General features: G+C 34.3%; 1 protein-coding gene and 1 long non-coding RNA gene across 2 annotated transcripts in view; both read right to left on the reverse strand.

The window, feature by feature from the left end:
- LOC128547888 (uncharacterized) overlaps positions 1 to 11,329 on the reverse strand; it is a 40,824-nt gene extending 29,495 nt beyond the window's left edge. Inside the window, exon 1 of the long non-coding RNA XR_008366745.1 lies at positions 11,017 to 11,329. This is a non-coding gene — a long non-coding RNA (uncharacterized LOC128547888). The remainder of the gene's footprint in view (positions 1 to 11,016) is intronic.
- Positions 11,330 to 12,285: 956 nt separating this feature from the next.
- Positions 12,286 to 27,420, reverse strand: LOC123528832 (COMM domain-containing protein 7-like). Its single transcript, XM_045308857.2, has 7 exons — positions 27,142 to 27,420; positions 22,577 to 22,630; positions 19,344 to 19,446; positions 18,782 to 18,838; positions 17,575 to 17,703; positions 16,552 to 16,650; positions 12,286 to 14,810 (listed from the first exon to the last, which is right to left on the reverse strand). The coding sequence occupies exons 1-7, from the start codon at positions 27,229 to 27,231 to the stop codon at positions 14,734 to 14,736; spliced, it is 609 nt and encodes a 202-aa protein (XP_045164792.1). The 5' UTR covers positions 27,232 to 27,420; the 3' UTR covers positions 12,286 to 14,733.
- Positions 27,421 to 27,438: the final 18 nt, after the last annotated feature.

A 27,438-nucleotide genomic window follows, 5' to 3' on the forward strand; every position in this document is an offset into this window, starting at 1 on the left:
CTAACTTATATCTTTCAAAGTCCAAAGTATGCACAAAAAATGAAAATTACTGTGTCATTAATGAATGACCACACCATGTACTTTTATGAATTTCTTAACCATGGACATTGTTTGTTATACACAATGTGCCATTTATACCATACATGGACTTGAATATTGATGACAAAAAATGAAATTTTAGATGCTATGATACTGTTCCATTTGTAAGTTTACTGACAACGATACCTTAATTTCAACATGAGTAACAATCCTTCACAATCGGTAACAACCATTTAAGCCTTACCCTGCTAAATTTCTATAATGAACTAGTCCATCTTTCAATTTGGACAATATCTGTTAAAAGGGATACTTACCAAAAAATACTGACTGAATGGCGAACATTGCAGATCTTGATCAGACTACATGGATGTGCAGGCTGATCACGATCTACACTGGTCGTAAAGGCAGAATCAACCTTGTCCAGCACGATAAAATGGCAAAACCATTGTGAATTGCTTTAGCACTTCTAGTTGTGGCTACAAAATTTCATGAACCAAGATGGCAGAGGAAAGTATGCACTTCAACACTTGAACAAAAATAAATATCAAGTCATTCAATCTTGACATGCGAAATCAATGACGAACATAATATAACTATTACTCATCACTTTTATTGCGACTTATAATCACAGCTTCAAAAATGACCAGTTTCTCAGTCTTAGACAAAGTTTTCTCTTTTCCGAACAATTTCCACAGATTCCCCTTTATACTGTATGATTACTTACCATGACTTGCAAAGTCACTTTTACTGTACAGCACATTCATTTTTTTTTTTCGCATTACAAAATGTAGCCTTATGTATAAATACTGTGGGTTGGACAGTGCAATATAAAGTGAAGCGATTTTGTTTCTAACAGATATGCTACTCTTTGTACATAATCTTCTGAGATTACAATGCCAAAATACAAATTTTTCTTGACATTATCTTAATTGAGTCTGTACAAAATTTGCAGAAAAATGTCAGCCCTAGCACTACGACAGAAGTGATAAAGACCTCTCTATTAATACTTACTACAGTAATAAACACCCAGGAAACAATAATTAGTAGACTAAAATACTGTCAAACAAGAGCACTGCCTAGCGGATACATCCACTCATCTGATTTTTTTGACACTGTACAATAGATATACTGTCCTACCCATGATTTTCTAAGTCCAGAAGAGACCATAATTCTTGCAAAAAGCAATGTAGAGTTATAGTACTTGCTGGGCACAGTCAGCCTTTAATGGCAAATAACTGCTCCAAGTTTTAAAGCAATAGCTTTGACCGTTAAGGAGAAAAGTTGACCTAAACAAAACTTAACCAAGAAATCCAATGTTTTCTAAGTCCAAAAGGGGCCATAATTCTTGCAAAAAGCAGGATGGAGTTATGTTTCTTGCTGTACAGAGTCAGCTATTGATGGTGAGCAAGTGTTGCAAGTTTTAAAGCAATAGCTTTGATGGTTTAGGAGAAAAGTCGACCTAAACAAAACTTAAAACAAAAAAATCTGATATTTTCTAAGTCCAAAAGGGGCCATAATTCTTGCCAGTATTTTAGTCTTCTTAAGACTTAAAAATAGACATTTTTATCAATGGAAAACATTTTATTCATCAAAACTTAGCCAAGAACATACCTTTAGCCAAGAACATACCCTCTTTTCAACACCCCTTCCACAACTTAAAGTAAAGTCTACTAACATTTTCAACTGTTACAGCTCTCTGTCTTACTTCCCTTTACTATATGACAAAAAAATCAAATTTTTTCCATAATATTATAATTATCTGACACTGTACCTTTAGTGATAGACTGGCTTCCGTCCCTATGTTTATTCTTATTCACATATACATAAGTTTATTCATTAAGAGGGAAGTAACTCCAGCAGGTTGTTTCTACATTGACATTTTTTATTGCCCCTGGCTCCGAACATAGGTATGGTTCAGCCATCAGATAAAATGTGCTATTTTAGAGGCTTAAGATTTTCTTATTTTGCTTGCAGTATTTATATAACAAGAGGACCATGATGGTCCTGAATCGCTCACCTGTCCCAACATGACCCAGTTTTGAACTGAGTATGACGTGGTTTTTTTTCTATTATTTGACATACAAAATGTAGTGACCTAGTTTTTGAGCTCATGTGACCCAGTTTTGAACCTGACCTAGATATCATAAAGATGAACATTCAGACCAATCTTCATACAGACCCCATGAAAAATATGGCCTCCAGAGAGGTCACAATGTTTTTTCATTATTTGACCTACTGCCCTAGTTATTGATGGCACGTGACCCAGTTTCAAACTTGACCTAGATATCATCAAGGTGAACATTCTGACTAATTTTCATGAACATCCATTCAAAAGTATGGCCTCTAGACAGGTCACAAGGTTTTTCTATTTTTAGACCTAATGACCTAGTTTTTGATCGCAGCTGACCCAGTTTCAAACTTGACCTAGATATCATCAAGATGAACATTCAGACCAACTTTCATACAGATCCCATGAAAAATATGGCCTCTAGAGAGGTCACAAGGTTTTTCTATTATTTGACCTACTGACCTAATTTTTGAAGGCACATGACCCAGTTTCGAACTTGACCTAGATATCATCAAGGTGAACATTCAGACCAATTTTCATGAAGATCTTGTGAAAAATATGGCCTCTAGAGAGGTCACAAGGTTTTTCTATTATTTGACCTACTGACCTAATTTTTGAAGGCACATGACCCAGTTTCGAACTTGACCTAGATATCATCAAGGTGAACATTCAGACCAATTTTCATGAAGATCTTGTGAAAAATATGGCCTCTAGAGAGGTCACAAGGTTTTTCTATTTTTAGACCTACTGACCTAGTTTTTAACCACAGTTGACCCAGTTTCGAACTTGGCCTAGATATCATCAAGATGAACATTCAGACCAACCTTCATACAGTTCCCATGAAAAATATGGCCTCTAGAGAGGTCACAAGGTTTTTTTTATTATTTGACCTACTGACCTAGTTATTGATGGCACTAGACCCAGTTTCAAACCTGACCTAGATATCATCAAGTTGAACATTCTGACCAATTTTCATGAAGATCCATTCATAAGTATGACCTCTAGAGAGGTCACAAGGTTTTTCTATTTTTAGACCTACTGACCTAGTTTTTGACCGCACGTGACCCAGTTTCGAAATTGACCTAGATATCATCAAGATGAACATTCAGACCAACTTTCATACAGATCCCATGAAAAATATGGCCTCTAGAGAGGTCACAAGGTTTTTCTATTATTTGACCTACTGACCTAGTTTTTGACGGCACGTGACCCAGTTTCGAACTTGACCTAGATATCATCAAGATGAACATTCTGACCAATTTTCATGAAGATCTTGTGAAAAATATGGCCTCTAGAGAGGTCACAAGGTTTTTCTATTTTTAGACCTATTGACCTAGTTTTTGACCGCACGTGACCCAGTTTCGAAATTGACCTAGATATCATCAAGGTGAACATTCAGACCAATTTTCATGAAGATCCCATGAAAAATGTGACCTCTAGAGAGGTCACAAGCAAAAGTTTACGCACGGACGGACGGACGCACGGACGGACGACGGACGCTGCGCGATCACAAAAGCTCACACTGTCACTTTGTGACATGTGAGCTAAAAAAATAACCATGCAGCCAGGGAGCCAGGCTACTTTAGTGAATGAGTGCAGATCCCCATCGCATCAGCTTTCTTTCTCTCTTAAATAATTTTATAGTAAGCTGGCAAAGCCTATTTTTGTCATATTACCTAACTCTTGATAATCTGAATAGTTATGGTAACTATTTTAAAATGTTATTGAGAAAGTTACAGGGAGTCTGACGTATTTACTTTACTATAAACACTCATCTTAGTTTATAATAGGCACTTTCCAAATTAAATAGGATATATTTCAAACATCATTCAACATTTTAAGATTGAAGTAATGTACACTTACGTCCTGTTGAAACTCATAATAGTCAATACTTCATGAGGATCTTTAAACTGAGGAAAATCCTCCTTGTAACACAAGATTTCAAACACTAGGCATAAAATTGACAATTTAATATGCATTAATTCTTGTCAAGATAACACTCTTGTCAGGATAAAAGTGGTCTTGATCACCTGCCAACAGGAAGAGATTTCCATATCTCTAAAATCATATATTCAAAGTAAATTGGAGTCGATTCAAAACAATACTTATAAAATGTTAATAACTGTAAAATGGTGTCATAAAGTCTAAATTCCATCTCATACTGCCACTCTCACTAAACCAATGAAGTCATAAATCTATGCTTCTGTAGATTAAGAATTATTTGGACTAAAATCTTTCATGAACATTTACCAACTTGTCCTTTTTTCCAAAAAGCTATAGAATATTTTACAAAGCAGAGATTTACAGTTTCTTAATTCATTTCTTCCACTAAAGCCATTATTTATTTACCAGCAGCCGATTTTTAATATTTTCAAATAGTAACTTACATTAAAGATTCAACATACAAACTGACAGTTTATACAAAACAATGTGCATGCAACTTTACTTAAAGTATTTAACATATTTTCTAAAGAGCTTATAAATAGTACATCCACTTCAAGCTTCAAGTTACTTTATCCAAAATAACGTCTGCATTTTGTGCAAGTGCTACTTAAATCTTCACAATGAAATATCTCATAATCACCTTCCTCTCATAATCACCCATCTGCAGCTGCATAAATCCAACATATTTACAGGAAATTAGCAGAACTTTCAGAAAATCAGCAACACTTCGTAAAATATTAACACTAAGCCTAAAGTTGTAAATTACAGAATACGAAATGGTGTTAAAATCAATGCATAAAAATAGTGAGCAACCAATATTTATATTAGATAAGACCAGATAATAAAGATATAGTTCTTGCACTCTTGAATCTGGGCATATTCTTTGATTTCAGCAATCCCATCATAAGTTACAAAGCAACTAAAATGTAAGTACATCAAGGGGCATAATTTTGAAATTATTCAAGACAAGAGTTGCAGTTAGAAATTGAACAGGAAAATCTTTACGACCTAAATATCTCCTGCCACTGATTAAGACTATGACCTAAATGGACAATATAATAATTTCCGAACCAGTTTTAAAAACAGATACAATTTAGCTTTGTTTGCCCAAAATCAATGGACCCATTGAACTAAATGTTTGACATTTAAAGTTTAAGAAATCTGTAAACAAAAAGTGCAAAATGGAGATATAAATTTTTTTTTTTTTCCTAGGTGTGCAGTTAAAAGCCAGTTAAATAATGCTCTTAGAGTGCATGTATTTTCTGCTTTCGGTTTGGTGTTAAAAATCAAATGATCATCACTTAATTAAAAATTATATTTAGTCTTGATTTAGATTGTTCGTTTCCGGTATCCCGACCTACCCTAAATTTTTGGCCCGACCCTAAATGTTTTTGGAGAAAATTTTTTCAACTTTTTAAACTGCACCTTCTATGCTTTAAACATGGTCAGTAATGTTAGAAACAACTTACTGATGCTCTAAAGGCATACCCCACTTATTTGTATTAATTTTTTGACACAAAAATAATTTCTGAAAAGTCTCCCTTAATAAAAAAAAATTCAAAAAAAAAAAAAAAAAAAAAAGTTCCGACCTACCTACCCTAATTTTTTTTAGCATGTTACCAGAAATTTCTTTTATTTTTTTTTGGGCTTATCACACTCTTGTTACAAAATCAAGTTTCTAGTGTAGTCAGGGGTCTTTAGGATATACTATGAGAAAGATACCAGCGAAAATCTGTGATAAAACAGTGCTGATATTAATAACGTTTGCAGGGAAGATATTTCACCTTATCACATCAAATAAGAACTCAATGTGATTAAGAGTTACAAAAGTTATGACTGCAAACAGACAAAAAAAATAGTTTTTAAGTAATCAAAGGGTAGCAACTCTGGCCATACTTGACATTTATAAATTTTGCAGGGATGCAGACATGAGTAAATTCAAACACTCACACAATATATCCACATTAATCATCAGTTAAATATGCAAGCAACAATTACCATCAGGATATATGTATGACTTTTGAAGGACAAAAGTTACAGTTTTTTATGACTTAAAGGGCAATCACTCTGGTAATACTAAATTGATATCAAAACCAGAGCTGTCGGAGGACAGCAATGCTCAACTATTCAACAGATAAATATTAAAAACCAAAAAGGATTCCAAATCCTTAATTTTATTAAATTGCAAAACAGGGTTATGGAACCTGTACAATGCATATCAGCTCATGACAATGGACAATTGTGTGAAGTTTCAATCCATTCCCATTAGTGGGTACTTAGATACCAGCTTAGTGACATACAAAAACTTAACCAAAAATTTCTAAGTCAAAAAGGGGCACAATTTTGTAAAAAAGCAAAACAGAGTTATGGAACCTGTGCAATGTAAGTAAGTTTATCGCAGTGAATAAGTGTATGAAATTTCAATCCATTTCCACAAGTGGGCTTACATACAAAAACTTACACAAATCGGGACGCCAACACATGGGTGAGTCCAATAGATCTACATATTCTTTGAATAGTCGAGCTAAATATGCAGAGAAATGAGTAAATACATATATATCAAATATCCGCTAACTGTGAGCAACCGCAATGAAATCACAAATTTTACATGAATTGTTACCGGAAATGCTATATATATACATGTTAAAAGTATGCATCCTTGATGGGCTATCTAATTCAACCAATCATTATGTATTCAGTGCGCTAATCCTTAATGTTCATAACTGTTCTTGGAAAAATTTTGAGATGGGAGGCTTTAAGAATAAGACTTAAAAAGAAGTATTCAGTAGTTGGATATCGAACATGTCAAATATCAATTACTCTAGAAAATAATGGTTTGTTTATTCAATCTGAAGATTTTGGATACTTCTTGAGGTAGGACTTTATTTTATAGGCCATTCCTTAATTAGAATATCAGGTAAATGATAATATTGTAAAAGTTGAAACATTTATTATATATAAAACCTAAATTTATTTCAGGGGTGTGTAAATCCCAGGATTTTTCCTTTGTCCATGGACAAGTGAGACATAAAAATCCACATGCCCACAGTCAAAATTCACTTGACCGGATTTTCATCAATAATACTAAGATCAAAAAACGTAAGGGACATGTTGGTTAGGTCTGACCTAATCCAACACAAACTTAACCATGGCAGCTATACATATGGAAGAAACTGTATTATTTGCAAGTACATGTCCAACTCTACAAAGTTCACAAGCACAGTAACCAAAGAAACATTTAATATTCATGGCACATTATACACAACAGTCAGTTTGATTTATTTAATAACATGCAAAATATATAAATTGCAGTATGTTGGCCAACATGAAATACACTGAGGGAAAGGTAGTATAATGGACATCTCACCGACATTCAAATGCAGAACGATGTCAAACACGCTTTCCGCCATTTTAATGGCGCGGATCATAACGTAAACGCCATCGACGTCATAATCATCCAACAAACCAAAGTGACATCAACAAAAGATTAAGAACTGAGGAAGTGTGGATAAAAAAGCTTAGAATCAAATCACCAGAAGGACTCAATTTACAACAATGACAGAACCAATGTTTTTTGCTAGAAAACTAGAAGATTATGAATGGAAAAGCAAGACCAAGCCAGAATATAAATATCTATGTGACACCTGTGAAGACGAATGTAAAACAAAACACCAGAAATACAGACACAAAACAAGAGCTGTCTGTTGACAGCACGCTCGACTATTCGAAGAATTGATGTAATTATGGGGTCAAAATATTACCAGAGATTTTCGGACAAGGGAAGAAAAATAGATAAGACAAACAATGTACCTATATTTGTGGAATTGGATAAGTCTAGCACTATATGGCAATATGTGACCATGATAGTAAGCAAGTGTTCTAAGTTTAAAAGCCATCAAACAGTTTAGACAAAATATAGAATGGTATGGGAAACCTAACTTATTTCTATGTCAAACAAAAGCTGTCAATGGAGACAGCTCGTCTGACTATTACGATGCTGGATAGTGAAATTGGGCACATCTGAGGAAGCTGAAGCTGTCACTGGAATGCTTAATGACTCTAACGTGGATGAAGACATTGGACAATAGCTCAAGTCTCAAAACATTAAATCAGTATAAAAGGAACATAATTCATGGAAAACTTCTGCAAAAGTAATGCACCGCATGTCATATCATGCGGCTATTTCTGCTATTTTAAGTTTGAATCAAATCTATTCAGTAATACTGGAGATACAGCATAAGTGCATCGCAACTTGAACTGGAATTTCTATTAGTAAAAAGAGGGCATAACTTAGAATAGACTGGTGTGTTATATGATGTGAGTGATGATGTGAAACAACCATTTTAAATTTGATTAAATCCACTCATTAACAATAGAGATATAAAAAGCATAAAATATTAAACTGAACTTCTTTAGAAGTAGAAAGGGGATATAACTCATAAAATATCTGCACCAGATTGACTGACCTTGTGTCATATAATGAGGATGATGATCTGAAAAAACTAATTAAAGTTTTAATCAAATTCATTAAGTAATGCCAAAGATATAGTGAAAGTGCACCACAATTAACCTGAAATTCTATGTAAAAAGGGGACATAATTCATGAAATATTGATACAAGAGCTATGGCCCTTGTATCATATGATGTGGGTGATGATGTGGTACAACTATTTTATGTCTGAATCAAATCCATTTGATAACAGATATCAGTGAAAGTGCATTAAAACATTAACCTGAAATTTTAAGCAAAAAAGGGGGATAATTCAAAAAAATATTGTGCAAGAGTTATTGTCCTTGCACAGGGTTTCCACTGGCCCCAATTTTTTTTCCGCCACAAAATATCGAAGTCAATGACACATAGGGGGAGGGGGCTTCCAATGAGTGTATTCTCCAGCACACTGTGCATGTTGCAACAATTTGTCATTTTTACAGTTTTATTGTTTGGGGGGGCGGGGGTGGAGGTGGGGGTGTAGGGGGCTCTCCCCTTGGAAATTTTTGAAATACAGGCATGAAATGAAGGCCTCTGGTGCATTTTTATTTTCAAAATTCTGAGATAATGGCGAGGTTAGTACCCTTTTGATGAGGAGTGGCGGGTGGTGGGGGGGTCAGGGGGCTTTCCCCCTGGGACATTTTGAAACACTGGCATGAAATGGTGGCCTCTGGTGGATTTTAAGGTCAAAAATTTTGAGGTAAAGGCGGGGTTAGTACCCTCTTTATGAGTGAGGGGCAGAGGGTTTTCCCCCTGGAAAAAAATTATAAAATACAGGTATGGAATGGTAGCCTCTGGTGTATTTCTTGGTCTAAATTTTGAGAAAATATTATTATTATTTCTTTGCCAGAATAGCAGGTAACTTCTCAGCAAAAATTAAAAAAATAAATTTGCATAGGTAGGTCTCCTCTGAATGACCAAAATTAATCGGAAATAAATTGGGGTCGCAAAAATGTGTGACAAACGAAAAAAAAAAGGCAATCAAGTCTAGCATTATTTATAAAATGAAAATTTATAACTTATTTTCTATGGCCAGAGTTAATTTTTACCATTGATTTCTGCTTGTTTATCGCAGTTTTTCATTGGAATTTGCCAAAATCAATCTACGATCATGATTATTAAAAATTATTGGAATTTATCGCGGATGTCCCGTCAGTCGTTCATTCCGAAGTTTTGCTACAAAATATAACTTAGAAATAGTTACTTTGACACTACTTTCGTGATTCCGCTTGTTAAAACATGTATACATCTGCTATCAGTGTCTTTTAATTCAGTCCGTGAAACATCGATGACTTTCATTTGTTTACTACCGCGCCATGTTACTTCAATCAACGATGACATATGTAAAGGCGGAGCTTAATAATTTTGCCGATAAAATACGTCACGCGTTCTACATCCAAAGCTGTCATTGGTTTATCGCATGTTTAAATTAAAGTCAAAAGATCGAGAGGCACGTGGCAGCTTGTGTAATTGATGCTGAATCGCTAATCCCTCGTTTGGTGACACGCTGTGTATTGTGTATTATGAACGGAAACGCCCGCGGGTAATACTGATTTCTTAGGCAAGACAGAGAGTAATTAGACATAATATACATTATAAAAAACACATTTACAGCAAAAACTTTTTTCGCCAATTTTTATTTTTTTTCGCCATTGGCGACTTTGGCGAATTGCAGCGGAAACCCTGCTTGCATCATATGATGTGGAACAACTGTTTAAAGTTTGAATCAAATCTGTATGGTAATAACAGAGAGAGAGAGAGAGTGAAAGTGCACAAAAACTATAACCTGAAATTTTAAGTAAATAGGGGGATAACTAATAAAATACAGGTGTCACAGTTATAGTCCTTGTGTCAAATGATGTAGGCGGTGATAATGAACAATTCTTTTATGCTTGAATCAAATCCCTTTGCCAGTAAAAACTTTATTATTAGTAACAGAGATATTTAACTAAAGTTATCAAAAACTTTAACTAAAAGATTTTTAAAACTCTAAGTTAAAAACTGGCATAACTCTGTCAAAATACAAACCAGAGTTATGGGGATTGTTTCTCCTGGTGTAGACACTGATTTTAAGTTGAAGTTGAAGCTATTTTAATTTTCAAGTCAAAAGCTTTGATAGTAACAGAGATATTTGACTTAATCAAAAACTTTAACCTACAGCGATGTTGGGGCAAGTGCAATAGCTCTACTTTTTCTTTGAAACGTTGAGCTAAAAAATGGGCCATAATTCTGCCAAAATAGTCGACAGCGTTTCAGAAAGCTCATTTTTTTGTGGACGGTGTACCAATACTGATGCACACTACAACAACAGTCACTGAAAAACAAAGCACAGAATGATAATTACCACCAGAGATTAATGAATTTCTTTGACAAGATTAGCTGATAAGTAATCAGTCACCAAAACACAAAGCAATTACCTTGTCCGAAATTTAATCTATCCGAAAATTGGCACGTAATGGTAAAATTCGTTGACTTACCGACAGGATAATATATGTTATAGACAATTCATACTATTTTGCCCATGGACATGGTATTTTTTCATCTTTTATGAATAATTTCAATGCCAATGTCATTATGGTGAAAATGAACTTTAAAAGCGAAACTTACAAACTTCCGAAACTTCCTGGTTCAAAGCGCCCTCTAGCATTGAAAGTAAAGGGAGGTAATTCTTAGATTTTTTTAAAAGGTATAAAACCACTATAATAAATACTAGAACGGACCACTAAATCCTTTTTCCTTCTGATTTATTCTAAAAACACTTAGTGGGCCCTGATTGAAATAAAGTCTTGAAATCTATATAAATAGAGGATATTTGTTTGTTTTGAGTGAATATGGAATATATCTCACTGAAAATTGAGAAAATTCAAATATTTTCACGAGTGCATAGCGCGCATGAAAATACAGAGATTTTCTCACTTTTCAGTGAGATATATTCCATATTCGCGCAAAACAAACAAATTTTCTTTTTATTTTATGCTTAATTATGTTGAGATATGCATTTTGCAGCAAATTTTAATCTCTGCGCGTGAAAAAGATGCGCGTCAACCAACGTGACGTCAGATGTGTTGCGACGTTAAAAAGACGCACACAACATAAAGTTCCATTTTTATGTACCTTTTGCTGCATAACGTTATGAAATTCTCATTAAGTAAAATGATTTTAATCGAGAAATATACTATAAAGAACAAAGTGCAACTACAATTTTCATCCTGTTTTATGCAAATAATTTAAAATTTATACACGATGTACAAGTAGATTGGCTCACAGTGACTGATATGCAGTAAGTGATATGGATTATATCTCCCTGATAAAACACAGTATTTCATCAGTTAGTATAAAATAAATGTACAATAATCACAGTGCTGTAACAATAGCCTAGCCCATTTCAAGTTACAGTAGGGTGTCATGTAGAAATTTGTCTTTTATTGAGACAACAGTGACAGTTGTTGATCTAACAATTACATCAAAATTAAAATGCTACGACATGGTACTACATTGACTGAAAATGAGTTAAAATCTCGCTTTTTTCTACATCTGCAATGAAATTCAAACAAAACCAGCTCTAGAACTGCCTATATACCTTTATCACTGATTCCATGTAAAACTGATAAATTGCCTTATTTTGTATTGCTCAACATGTGCAGTTTTGACTAATCTTATCATAGATCTATTATGTATCTTTTGGTATTAATTTTAAACTATGTTAATTAATTGCATGGCTTAATATACAACACAAATAACAGAAATATTAAATTATAGTTTATTCATATTTCAAACACAATAAAAATAAACATTGCACATTCAGTCATTATATGAAATTAGGTGATTGTGACTTGCTTTTGTTCTGTTGCAATTACGTGTTATTTAAGAAATAATATATCTCATCCAGTGATTTGTCGTTGAATAAATCATTGCTAGGAGTTCAGATGCGAAGGAATTATATCACGAGGGCGTAGCCCGAGTGATATAATAATACGCATCTGAACGACAAGCAATGATTTATTCAAGAGCAAATCACTAAATGAGATATATTATTTCGATTCTAACACGTTATAAAGGATTTTAAAGTACATCCTTGATGACATGCATTAAATATTTGCCCGTTTTCAATCGGTTTCTTTTCCAGCGCGCCGTTATGCCGCTTGGCGCCATGACGTAATAATTGTGACGTCAGAACAGTGATTTGTTGTATGATAATTCACTGCTTTCTTCCTTCTTTGTTTAATAGGAAAATGAATCGGATCGTGTTAGAATTACAAACATATACTAAGGGCAGTCATTAAGTTCCCGGACAGCTGACAGTAAAGCAACTTGGCATGTGAATGTAAAGAAACTTGGCATGTATATGTGACATCATCTTAATAACTATTATACTTTTGATCTCTTTATTTTTCATTGAGCTATACATTATAATTAGTTACTTTGGCAATACTTATAGAGAGGTTGAGAGCAGTTTGGAAAATGTTAAATAAATGTTTGCTTTTTAATTTGGACACCAGGGGTTATTTTCTTTATTTGGTATAAAAATGTCAAAATATTTCTAAGAACGAACATTTAAGATATACGGCCAATGTTGGACCAAAATTGTCAAATCATACACAAAAAACAATTTAGTAATAAATAATGGAGACAGGTACACCAAAGCAAGAACTTATTTAAAACAAGCCGACAGTGCAATGGACTAAGCAGTGTGGTCATTATTTCTGACATCGACAAACATGCATGATTTCTACTGAAAATGGATGTTATCTTCCATCAAGATAATGCACCAAGCCATCAGGCTGCTGACACATTGATAATACTTGATTTCTTAGGATTCTAGGATTTTATCAATCTCCATAAACTCATAGTCTTCATGTATGTACTTTGCTAGCAATTTCTTTAGACTGAATGCTGATCTGTCTGGAACAACAAAGTCTGAATCGTTGCATGATGAGCTCAAGATGAGTCAGAACAGTAGTGCTTGAGTAGACAAGGAAAAGTTTTGATATATAGATGTTGTAAAGCACCCTGTAATAGTGCATTAAGTCAGAAGAGGAATAGTTTGAAAAAATGTAACATTACTATTTTGACATCTGAAGTGCTTCATGTGTGTCTTACTGTACATATCAAGTTTGTTTTATTTATCTTTGCTTACCTTTATAGTCATCAAAACTTTACATATTTAACAGAGATAATTGGAAGTTTAAAGCGAAACAAATACAAAATGTACATTCACATGGTCTAAAAGCTTAACAAAAAAAAAATCAAACAAGTTTTCAGTTATAACAATTTCTTTTGAAAGCTATAATTCAAATTTCTGTAATTTAAAATAATCTTATTCTAAATGATCACTTTATTACATTACTGTACATTAACTTTCTTATTCTCTTCACTGCTGATGTGTAAATTTCATATTGGTTGTGTGAAGGCATTTGTGATGTCATCTTTATATGTGTTGTCACTTTAAAGGTTCAATCATTAGCATTCATAATTTCAATTTTACTCAGGCTTAATTACAAAAAGTACATCATTTCGTAAGCATAAATGAGTATTTAATAAAACACAATTAGCTTTGCAACGAGTAAAATGTGTTGTGTCTTCAGCAGAGTAACATGCAGTGCTCTGAAAGTAATTTCAGTAATGCATATTTCTTGATACAAATCTTACCACTGTAATACAAACTGTTACATCTCCAAAATAAAAACAAAATGTACAAGAGAAATACGTCAAAAGTTAACACATATGCAACTGTTAAATGACAAAGGTATTCAAGACGTGTAAGTAAAACTTGGCACTACATGATTATGTAAATAGTTTATCGTTTAATTTCAAAATGAAACACAATGCAGTGAAAAAGCTGCCATAAATATGAGTATGGACAACTTGAGAAAATTCTAGGATTAATTCAGAATGTTAAATATGATAGCATATTACCATTAGAGTACAATTTCATTACTTTAATTGCAACTATCAACACTGATGAGTTATGCATTTTTATTGTAAACTTTTCCATTTTTTGGCTGTTACAATCTAAATATCAAAACATATACACATTTATTCTATGCACCTTTGGGTAGAAATTAGAATACTACTGCAGCCCTTTTTATGTTCAACTGACAGAAAAGAGGTCAAATTGACAATATTTATTCATATCTTAAAACTGTTCCTGAATTGTTCTGAGTCTACACAACATTTTAAAACATCCCAAAACACTAGCTGAGGTATTCTAAACTTGCTTTGGCTTTTTCCATCTCATGAAGAAAAGAATAAAACTGTGGCAGTGTCAACTCTGAAAATAAGAAGAAATATTTCTTTTACTCTTTACAACTGTATTTTGTATTAAAGAAAACAATATGAAAGGAATGTACGATATCACATAAAATGTTTGTTTATTGTGAAAAAAGGATATTTGTTTGTTTCGGTTTAAGACTTACGCAGAACACCATATTATGCCACCAGTGAAAATATGATACCTGGTGTTTATAACTGAAACATATTTTGGACTTACATGTGAAACAAACAAATCTTTTGATACTGCTTTTTCAATGGTTTTTACCAAATTTTACCAAAATAAGCCATATCATCAACTACTGAATCTTTGAAACAAAAACATTTATACATTAAAACCAGTTTTAACTGACAGTGATTGGTGTTGTCTATTAATGCAAATTATCAACAATACATATGTATACATATTTGTTTTAGTGCTCTGCATTTGGTATCATTAGCAAAAATATGGAAACTGCCATGAGTACACACAAACATTCAAACCATATCAAGTCAATGTGACTAACAGTTACAAAAATATGGCTGCAGTAACTCTAGCCATATTTATTTGACATCCATAAAAAATTCAGATAGGAGTAAAACAAACACTCACACCAACTGTTCATAAACTGTTGGTGCCAGAGTTATGGACCTTTTGTCATATGATGTGAGTGATGAAGTGTAACAACCATTTTAAGTTAGAAGCAAATCCAATTACTAATACAGAGATAGGGTGAAAGTACATCAAAACTTTAACCTGAAATCCTAAGTAAAATTGGATGTTATTCATGGAATATCGGTGCCAGAGTTATTTACCTTGTGTCATATGATGTGGATGATGATAAGGAACAACCACTTTAAGCTTGAATCAATCCATTAATTTATAACAGTGATAGAGTGAATGTGAATCAAATTATCACCTCAAATTCTTGGTAAAAAGGTGACATAATTCATAAATATTGGTGCCAGAGTTATAGTCTTTAAGTTATATGATGTGGATGATAAGGTGGGACAAATATTTCAATTCTGCAGCAACTCCATAAAGTAATAACAGAGACTAAGTTAAAAAGCATCAAAACATTAACCAAGTTGTGGAACAAGGAGTGGACAACTCTCCATAAACTTTGTATTGTCAAACTAAAAACGGAGAAGAGGTTTGTATGTGCTTTAAAGTAACAGCTTAAAACAGTGAACAGTGAGTTTATTGAGACTTAACCTTCCATCACATTTCAATAACTCACTGAAAAGCATGAAAGAAAGCTTTTTCTTAGACAGTTTGAATGTTAATATACCAACATATGTATGCATTTGCATTTCTAGATAGTATTAAGTAGTTCTTGCAAACTCTTGAGAGATAAACTTTAAGAGAGAGTATGGTACTACTGAAGGTAAGAGTATCATTAAATGCAAAACTTTTGAAAATTGTATTTTCAGCAACTCAAATGAGATTGTAGAGTGCAGCATTTTGCATCACTGATATCAAAAGATGTTTGGGTGTGATTTTTTAAAACCTAACCCCAGCAAACACAAAACATTGTTCCAACATTGTTATGACATCCTTTTCTGATGTTGTAAAGATGTGGGGTTTTTTTGTTAATAATTAAAGGTGTTTTCAAGTTGTGTTGTTGTTTTTTGCAACATTGAAAAGACGTCTTTTTCACAAAGTATTTAGAATAAGTAAATGACCTGAAACAAACTTTGCAATACCTAGTTATACTGGTACTTACAGACCAGGAAACATGGAAACATTCAACCTAACCTACCCATATATGAGTTAGTAACTCCATTCCCTGTATTGATGACCAGTTTCAGCTGTAGGAATGTATTACCCACTTTATCCAGTTCACTACTGGCTGCCGTCACTGCTCAAACATACAACAAAAGTTTATATACATGTTATTGATATTTAACTTAAGAATATTTTCTTCTTGAAACATTGCAAAATACATTTTCAAATCTTATTTTCAGGTTTTGTCTTATCAATGTTATAAATTTAAAACATATTAATTTTCAAATTCTGAGAGAGCAACATAATACACAAACGGTGAAAGATATATATTATTTCAGGATTTCATAAAATCTGTCCTTTAACAGTTACTTCTTTCTGCCCATGCATTACTAAAACAGCATGCATACATAACATTTGACAGGCCTGTACTGACTAGGGCAATGCAGCTTTTTCCCTGTAGTAAAGACTACAGACTTTTTATTCTCACACAGTGCTAAAATTCCTAAATTGACAGGAATCTTGCATATTAGCCCAGTAAAGATGAATGGAAATAAGACTCAAAGAAGAAATAATAAAATTCATTATGTAATGAAATTGTTAACACAAATGCCAAAATATACATCCCTCATATCATATATTAACAACTGATCTGTAGCCTTGAGTCAATATGCCAGACTTTGGATCAGTTAGATTTGTTTGTTTGTTTTGGATTTAGCGATATTTTTCAACAGTATTTCAGATATGTAATGGTGACAGTTCATCTAAACAGTGTTCCTGGATTCTGTACCAATACTAACCTGTTCTCTACATGCAACCACCAACTTCTCCACATGAATCAGAAGTAGAGGACAAAATGACTTTATACACAATGTCTTTCATCAAACTGTCACAAAGAAGATACACCTCACCCAGGGATCATACTCACTACCCTGTGATTCGTAGATCTACACTTTCCTTATTTAGCGGGTGGGATGGAAATACTAAAGGTCAATTATAACAACACATTTAATTAACATTAAAGCAAATGTTATATAATGAAATATATAATCAACATTACCTCCAAACTTCCACTCCATATCAACAAGTTGATTCACCATCAGTGTCTGTCCTAGTGCACTTCTTGACAGTCCTACAAGGTTGGCTTTCCATTGTTCAGAGAAATATTCTCCCTTAGCCTCAGACAGTCCTGTAACAACAACAATTTCGTGGTACAAAACAATAACATATGAGCCGCACCATGAGAAAACAAACATAGTGCATTTGTGACCATGCTGTTCGCTTTCAAAGCCTACTGCAATTAGAGAAACCATTAGCCTGGATGCGCAGGTTGGTCTGGATCCATGCTGGTCGCAAATGCACTATGTTGGTTTTTTTATGGTGTGGCTCAATTATTATTCTAAGTATTGCATTACTGATGGATCATAACATATAAATATTGCCAGTTTCTTTATTCATGTGCCAGGAATCAAACTGGAAAATTACATTTAATTAAGTTTTACAGTATCAACGCAAGCTATGTTTCTTATCTTTTTTTAATCTACCAGTAAATGGTTTGGCCAATTTTTTACCAAGTTACTGTTTTGGGTTCAACATTTAAGTTCTTTCTGATTTATGCAGAAAAAAATGAGCTAGACATGTTTCTGAATGTCTTGGAAAAGAGAAGTAAGAACCTTTTGAATTCACTGGGTGAGGTATATAAGAGGTGGGCTAGTATGGAAGGTACTGAAAACAATATGGAGTAACACAAAAGAAAGTTGTACCAGTAAGAATTACAAGGAACTTGCGCAGGAAAGTTATCCCCCTCAATTCAACAAATCCTTACGTGCAGTTAAACAGTCTCGGTAGCCTAGTGATAAAGTGCAGCAGGTCATGGGTTCTATCCCTAGCTGCATCATACCAAAGACATGAAAAACAATTCCAGTAGCTACCCTGCTTGGTGCGTGCTTAGCATTACAAGGGATACTTGCTTCTCTGTTCTAATACCTTCATGACGCTGGATTCTATCAGGAAGGTGGTGTCAACAGTGATCAATACAATTTGTAGAAAATGTTTCACAATCCATCTAAACTAAATTAGTATAAACTAAATATAAATATGATAGTAGTTAAGAAAATACAGTGAATTTTGCCATATATTCAACCTGAAGAAACATAGAGGACAACAGCAATGCCAACATTAATGCCACTGCAAGTACAAAAACTTTCCTTATTAAAAAACCAGTGATGCTGAAAACTACCGGTAAACAATAAATAGGCGGATCTTACCTAAATTTACTAGATCTTCTTTTACCTGTGCAGGACTTAAACTTTTCTTCAATGCACCTGAAAAATATACATGCATAAACTGGTGAAGTTGTATCCACATGTATACATCAAATTTCCTGTACTGTGAAATCATTAATATTTGTAGGGGACTAATTTTCATGGATTTCGTGGTCGAGTCAATCCATGAAATTTAATCTCAACGAACAAATAAAATTCCCATTCATATTATGTTCATTAGTTAAAATACATAATAGGATATATCATATTGTTGGATAAAATTGGACAGGATGCTTTTACATAATATACAGTAATTTCTTAACAGAAGAACATATATTTCAAACACAAAACAAAAAATTATAAAGTACAAGTTGCTTGTAAAATTTCAGCTGACACATGAATTATGAACTGTAGCTATGATGATATGAAAAAGTGAATGAAAACAAGATACTGTATACTGTTTACTTTTGGAATAGAAACAAGGTACTATATTTTTATGAGGAAAGCTTAGGACAATACACTATATTATTACAAGATAGGACAGCTGGAAAAATTAAGAACTTACTGTTTGGTACAGAGAGAAGACTTTTGAACACATTTTTTAGAGCACCTGCTCCAACACTATTTTGTGCAGCAAAATCATCCAGCTGTGACATCAAACGTGAAGACTGCAATACAAGGAGTGAATATTAGATTCAAAATATTTTATAAGTCACATACATAGAACATGTACATGCCCAAACATAGAATAATATGTTGTAATATGATGCTTACAAACAAGAGGGCCACGATGGCCCTAGATTGTTCACTTAAGTTTTAAAGCTGACTTGAACAATTTGGTACAGGACCATGCAAGGAAAATATCTGTGAAATTATTTCTAAATTTGGCTAGAGGTGTCTGATGATATTTTTTGTTGTTGTTGGATTTAACGTCGCACCGACACATGATAGGTCATATGGCAACTTTCCAGCTTTAATGGTGGAGGAAGACCCCAGGTGCCCCTACGTGCATCACATGTGATATCACCACATACATATTCACATAACACAGGAATCACTACACATTAACAATATAAGGAAAAGTTACTACACCCTCTGGTAGCCATGTTCTTGAAAAAAAAAGAGAATAATTTGAAGATAATATAAACTTCTGAATATGCTTGATAGACGTCTCAAACCCAGTTCTGTGAAATCATTTCAAAACTCAGGACAAGTGGTGTTAACGATGGAGATATTTTTTGAAGATTTTTCTTTGTAAATTTTTAGTTAGGATGGCTATGTTTTAGACAAATTTGAACAATGTAAACACTCTAAGCAGATGGTCACACAAAGGAATGTTTGTGTGGAATTATTCTGAAATCAAACATACAGTTTCTTAAGAAGATTCTCAAAGTTTTCACTATGACCATACATTAAACAAGCAAATTCACTCAATTTATATCCCCCACCAAAAAAGTTGTTTTGTGAATGAGGGGACTATAACTGAAAGATATTTAATTTCCAGATATACACAAGTTATGTACAAAAGGACCATGGAACAGTTTGTTGGTTCCTATTTTTACAAAATCAAGGGGAAAAAATCTGCCCTATGGTGATCTATATTTGTATTAAGTTTCATGAAGATCCATCAATGGATAACTTTGTTTTGTGGGAATTTGTTAAATTTAAAACAATTAAAGGGCAATAACTCTGCAGTTACAGAAGAGATAGATCATGATGAAAGATATGCATGCACCTCCACCATATAGTGATCTATATCTGTTTAAAATTTCATGAAGATCCATCAAAGGATTACTTTGTTTTGTGGAAATTATGGATAGTAGAATTATTAGAGGGCAACAAATGTGGTAAATAAAGTGATCCTGATGAAACTGTGCATGCATCACTGGGATAATGCTGAAATACTTATTGAATTAAAAGCATTTTCATTTTTTACCAAAGTGGGGGGGGGGGGGGGCAGGGAACTCTGCTTTCACTGGGTAAAGGTGGATAATACAATATATGTAAGCAATGGTTAAAAAGCTAATTAATAATTATGTGAGGTTTGGTAATTTTAGTTGAAATACTTTTTGAATTATAGGAATTTTCTCTTCTTTTTTTTTTCAAACAAATCAAGGAATAAAACTCTGCTTTTACCAGGTCAAGGGAGATAATACTACATGTGAGCAAAGGTCATGCCCTTATTAATAATTGCATGAGGTTTGGTGATTTTAGCTAAAATACTTTTTGAATTATAACTTAAGCATTTTTATCTTTTTTTTTCTTCAAAAAAGTCAAGGGGAAAAACTCTGCTTTTACCAAGTCAAGGTAGATGATACAATATGTGAGCAAAAGTCATGTGCTAATTAATAATTATGTCAGATCTGGTGATTCTTGCTTAAATACTTTCTGATTTATAAATAAGAAATTTCAATTTCGGACAGACACATGGCTGGACAGTTTGACGGACAACGCCAAAGCGATAATCCCTCTGATAAAAAATGTTCCCCTTCCCCTGGCATTTACTTTTTTAACATAGTGGAATGACGTGAAGGAATGTGGTGGAAGGCATTCAAGGCACATTTGTGTGAAATTCAAGTAGTTTCAGAGAAGATTTCTAAAGTTATCCATATACCAAAGACATCCAAAGGATATTTCAATGAAATTATCTTTGAAATCAGACCAGTGGTTGGGGAGGAGAAGATTTTATAACGTTTTACACAAATCAAAATAATCTGAAAAGTTTGATAGGTGATCACCGAAGTAACACTGTTGTGAAATTGCATGGGCAGTGATTTCTGATTGGACACCAGAGTTCTGCATGGATTGCAATTTAAGGATAATTCATGCGATGTTTGGTTGAAGTTGAAGTTAAGTAGGAGATGCTACTGATGTAGAAGAAATTATGGATGGACAGATGACAGAAGAATGATAGACATATTATGATGCATAAATCTCGCAATGAGCACTTCAAGTGCAAAATGAAAATATGTAATCCTCGACAAGGTAAGAGTTAAAATAATATGACAATGTAATGTGATGACAGTTATATTACAGGTATGTAATAATAAACATTTATAACTGTCTTTGCCAATATACAGGTAATTATATTTTATTCAGTATGCATGATTTCAGGGATTCTACTTTGAATGAAGTGCTTACTGTTGGATGTGTATATAACTACTATAGTATACATGTCTTCAAAGTCAAACATATGCAATATATGATATACAGCAGTTTCTACACAAAAAAGATTCAACACGCCTAGCTTAAATAACCTGCATACTTGTAGAGCAAAATCTATCCTGGGTTATTCTGCAATACACCGACCTTGAACTATGCTGCGCACGCAACATCTTTGACTAAGCAGCAGCATAGCACGCAGTTGTATTTACGTTTGATGAAAATAATCCTCTGTGGACTACTTCTCGTCTAACTTTATTCAAAGTCACTTGTGTTAGAATCGGAATAATAAGTATCGAACAGTGTTCCCATTTAAAGTTGGGAGTGAAAACTGAGTTTTCCTTGCACTTTTGCACCCCCTCACTAAGAGATATATAACAGCTGTCTCCAAAACTGGGGGTGCAAAGTACCATTCTGGGGGTGAAAAAAACCCCTTTTGGGGGTTTTGGGAACACTGATTAAAATTAGGTTTATCATAAAATAACCCTCCTTTGTCGTTCTTATGCGTAGAAATATATCACTCAGGCCTTTGGCCTTCATGATATATTCATACGCACAAGAACTACAAACTCAGGAAACCTAATTTTCATACTTATTATTTCTTAATTAAACAACAGCAAAAACCAGCAATCATACCTTTGTTGGATCTGTTAAGAATTCAAACACAAACTGTGTCAGCTGACTGAATTGCTGAAAAGAAGAAAATATCACTTGGGATATAAAATTTCTTAAAAACGTTAGTTGGAAACATTGTAAAGTTCATCCATTTTCAAAACACCTATTAACTCTTTTTTTCTTAAAAATTATATGCTGAACAAGAGCTGTCATTTGACAGCGCGCTCCACTATTCTCAGTGCTTGATAGTATAATATAAGCTATGAGTAAAACTTTAACATTACAATAAGCATATTCTAAGTCGAAAAGGGGCCATAATTCAGTCAAAATGCTTGATAGAGTTGTCTGCTTCTGTTTACAGAATGGGGTCATGATGGTAAACAAGTAAGCAAAATATGAAGGCAATATCTCAATGGACTTTGAAAATATTTGGGGTGGTACGCAAACTTTAACATAACAATAAGCATATTCTAAGTCGAAAAGGGGTCACAATTCAGTCCAGATGCTTGATAGAGTTGTCTGCTCCTACTTACAGACTGGGGTCATGATGGTAAACAAGTATGCAAAATATAAAAGCAATATCTCAATGGACTTTGAAAATATTTGGGGTGGTACGCAAACTTTAACATTTGTGTGACGCTCACGCTAATGCCGACCCCAGGATGAGTATGATAGCTCCCCTATTCTTCGAATAGTCGAGCTAATAAAATGATAAATGGATTTTGATTTCAACGGGCAGTACACATAAAACTATAAGCACTACTCTTCCACAGCTGCAAAATTACTGCAAAACTTTTAAATCTATTGAATGTTTCAGAAATAAGCCTCTGAAAAGGAATTATAGTATGATCAATATGCGTGACTCCAGCTGGTGGCATTGTTGCCATTGTAATAATTTATTTATTTATTCATTTGGGTTTTACAGCGCACCAACACAGTATAGGTTATATGGCGCCAAACAGGACTATAAATTTTGGTTCCACATCTCATGTTAAGACCCTATTAGTTGCCTCTTACGATCATGCAAAGGTAAGGCAGTGGTTCCAATTCTTTTCATAAACAGATTGTCCCAGAACCACATGGGGCCCATTTTCATTAAATACATATCTACAAAATTTAATATCAATATTATAACTAGAAGATGCTTTTGTAGAAAAGTGCATGTCTCCCCCAAAGCATAGTCGTATAGGCAAGAAGTCAATAGGGCACAGGAGCAAAAGTCAAAGAGACACTGATGGTTGGCTGCAATAGGGATCATCTACTTATCATGTCCAATCATCTTACTAAGTTCCAACATTCTGGGCCTAGTGGTTCTCAAGTTATGAGTTGGAAACAGTTTTCCATGTTCAGGCCCCTGTGACCTTGACCTTTGATTGAGTGACCCCAAAATCAGTAGGGGTCATCTACTCAGGGTTCTCACTAGCAATTTCAAGTTGCAGTCCTGGGACTCCCAAAGCTGAAAAAGTTGCAGTCCCAACTAGACTGACGGGCAGACTTTTAACGTTTCGTCAAAACATAGGCCTCTATTGTACTGTCAAATTTAGTGTAGACCAATAGACATTTTGTAATCATAATTCTTCACCCAGAAGGTGAACAATACAATCAAAAATGAATGTAGGACAAAATCACCCCAGGATAAACTCCCACACACACACACTGCTGTTTCTGATCTACCTGGACATAATCCTCTACCTTTATTTTAATACAAATCATTAAAACATTTGGTCTAAAATACAACAAGAATGTGCAGTATGTCTATGATCAACATAATGCTTCTTCAGTAACATCGGCAATTTTGCAGAAAAAAATAAACACGTTCAGACCGCATCGACAGCATTTTAAAATTACTCGGACATTCATAATTAAGCCTAATTATCACTTTTTCTAAACATTTCTATAATTCTGCCTGGTAATTATTACGTGAGAAAACAATCCGAGTTACTTCGAACCCTTTGTAATCCATTGTTTACAATCAAAGGTTGTCATTTGTGCAATCACGCCGTCAATCACATGTAATTGAGTTCGCCTGTCTCGCGGTGTAAACGGGCAATGCTGATTGGCTATACGCGGCTATCAGTGACATGCGAGTAACTCCGCCCACATATTTTGCTCTCGAGTAAAACATTGTGTATTCGTAGGTTTATGTAATCAATTTAATGCTTGCGTCCTACTATGAAAACGTGCGTCCGGGGACTCCCAAGCTGCAATAAACACACGTATACCGGGACCAATTATGCGTACAGGGACGCTGATTTCGGCGTTTCCGAGAACCCTGCTACTCTGCAATGCCATGTCCAATCATCCTATCAAGTTTCAACATTTCCATGTTCAGGCCCCTGTGACCTTGACCTTTAATAGAGAGACCCCAAAATCAAAAGAAGTCATCTACTCTGCATGACCAATCACCTTATGAAGTTCCAACATTCTGGGTCAAGTGGTTCTCAAATTATTGTTCGGAAATGGTTTTTCCATGTTCAGGACTCTGTGACTTTGACCTTTGATGGAGTGACACCAAAAACCAAAGGGGTCGTCTACTGCATAAGCCCTACCACCCTATGAAAGTTAGAAGGTTCTAGGTCAAATGGTTCTCCAGTTATTGATCGGAAATGAAGTGTGACGAACGAATGGACGGACAGGGCAAAAACAATATGTCACCCCAATCAATTAATGATACGATTTTGTTCTGCAGCCTCAATAAAATTGACAAAACTGACATCAATGAAAAATTCAACTCAAAGACACACATTAATCTGACTCCATGATGCACCCCATATTGATTGATTTATTCTGTTGGGTTTAACATCGCACCGAAACAGTTAAAGGTAAATGGGTGACTTTCCAGCTTTGATGGTGGAGAAAGACCCCAGGTGCCCCTACGTGCATTATTTCATCACGACCTTAGTAGAACCACCGACCTTCCGTAAGCCATCTGGATGGCTTCCTCACATGGAGAATTCTTTGCCCGAGTGAGGCTCAAACCCATATCAATGAGGGGCAAGTGATTTGAAGTCAGTGACCTTAACCACTCGCCCACGGAGGCCCCGGAAAAAATATTGATGTTTCCAGTTCTATTGGAGCATAAAAACAAGTATGTAATAAGCCTGTTTAAACAGTTTGTCTGGCAGTGTCTGAGGTTTCTTTTCAAGAAGTCTGATCTAGAGTTAGCACTTTTTGTGATGTTAGTTAACCTTTCAGTTTGACACAGTCTGAAAAGGTAATACTCTTACATTGTATATAGGCTTTCTTTTACTTCTTTCAGGAAATTGTTGTTTATTGTATATAAAAAGGTAAGAGTTGAAACTGGGAAGATACTGATTGAGTTTCTTTGCACTGAACATCATACCCTTGACCTGTGCTCATTGTTCTACGTTTTAAGGTCTTCCTGGATCTACAGTCAACTCGTCCCCAAGTCAACTCACCCCGATTTGGTCATTTGCGTTACTAAAGGCATTGTATTTATTTTTTATTTTATTTTAGTTAAATGTCTTATATTTTCAGTATATTTCTTTTATTAATTTAACCAAACTAATTATTTAAAGTTGACCATTTCCAATATAACTCCGTCAAAACTCACCATTTTAAATACCATTTTTCAAAGTCAAAGATAACATAAAAAAGAAAAAATGCCTCATGTATTTAGGGGGACAACATTACCAAAAGGGAGGTGAGCTGACCAAAAGGGGGACCAGTTGACCAAATTTTATCATGAGGGGGACAAAATGACCAATTTTGGGGGACGAAATTACCAAATCGGGGATGAGTTGACTGGGGGACGAGTTGACTTGATACCGTCTTCCTGTAGGATTCTGTTTTTCTAACTGAGTTGAGGAGACAATCCTCTGCACTTGCAATCCTCAGCTTAGGCACATATTAGTGGCACAGGCCTGCATATTAACATTTTCAGAAATGATATTTTCAAAAACATACAGTAAAACCTCTCCGGAGCAGCCCTCTCTTATAAAGAAAAAACCTCTCCATAACGCAAAAACCTCTCTATAACAACATCATCAAAATTTCCCCAAGCTGAAATATACTAACAAATTTACCTCTCCAGAACTACAACCTCTATATAACAGTCAATATTCTACAGAGGTTGTAATGTATATATATTTAGTTAAAGATACACAATACTTAAAATGCTCTTAAACACTTCCCAGATCTAAATAAATTGAAAAATGTATCTGGTTGTGAATTGGGTCTTCCTAGAGATACACAGAGGGTGAATATCATCACCCATATGGATGGAGAGCTGCGCACGGTACTGTTGACCTGCTTGGTCACCACTGCAGCTACTTGGCGAGTATATCCAAGTTGTGGGACTAATCCAACAGTTTGTTTTATATTGCTACACTTCTAACTGTAACCACTCAGCGACAGTAAGTTCTGGATACCATAACTAAATACGGTCTTTTATATACTGAGGGTGATCTTTAATGCTCATGATCATCGTCAAAGGCCTATGACTAATCAACAGCAACTTCAAGCTTGTTTTGTGTTCTTGAATCAGTCATTGATTTCCTTTTTCAAAGACTGTAATGAAAAGGAGTACAAATGAAATGTTTTAGTAAAAAAATGAAACACTTTACCTCATCCTGAAACTTATTGAGAGTTTGGATATCACTAAACATGGAGTCAGGGGGTGTTTCCTTGCTGAAGTGAAATGTTTGTCCAGACATCTTGGTTTGTTTTTCAACAAACTTCAATGTTTGTTATGAGTCTATTTAATTTTCCTTGGAAATAAGCATTGGTTTCTTTTCAAAAACAGTTAGTGCATTGATTTATTTGTCAAAAAAGGAGTTAATATCTGTCTTCGCCAGTGTTCTCTCCTATCCTAGCTTGTGACATTTCAATTTTCACGGAGTAAAAATTTCATTCGCACCGTT

Source organism: Mercenaria mercenaria, chromosome 13 (assembly GCF_021730395.1).
Source record: "Mercenaria mercenaria strain notata chromosome 13, MADL_Memer_1, whole genome shotgun sequence".
Lineage (NCBI taxonomy): Eukaryota > Metazoa > Mollusca > Bivalvia > Venerida > Veneridae > Mercenaria > Mercenaria mercenaria.

What these genes read in the sequence shown, in the direction of transcription:
- LOC123528832 (XM_045308857.2), bottom strand. Translation starts at nt 27,231, where the DNA reads ATGTCTGGACAAACATTTCACTTCAGCAAGGAAACACCCCCTGACTCC. An exon ending in TCTTAACAGATCCAACAAAG is followed by an intron (nt 19,447 to 22,576) that starts GTATGATTGCTG and finishes CTTGTATTGCAG; the next exon opens with TCTTCACGTTTGATGTCACA. An exon ending in TATGGAGTGGAAGTTTGGAG is followed by an intron (nt 16,651 to 17,574) that starts GTAATGTTGATT and finishes ATGTTTGAGCAG; the next exon opens with TGACGGCAGCCAGTAGTGAA.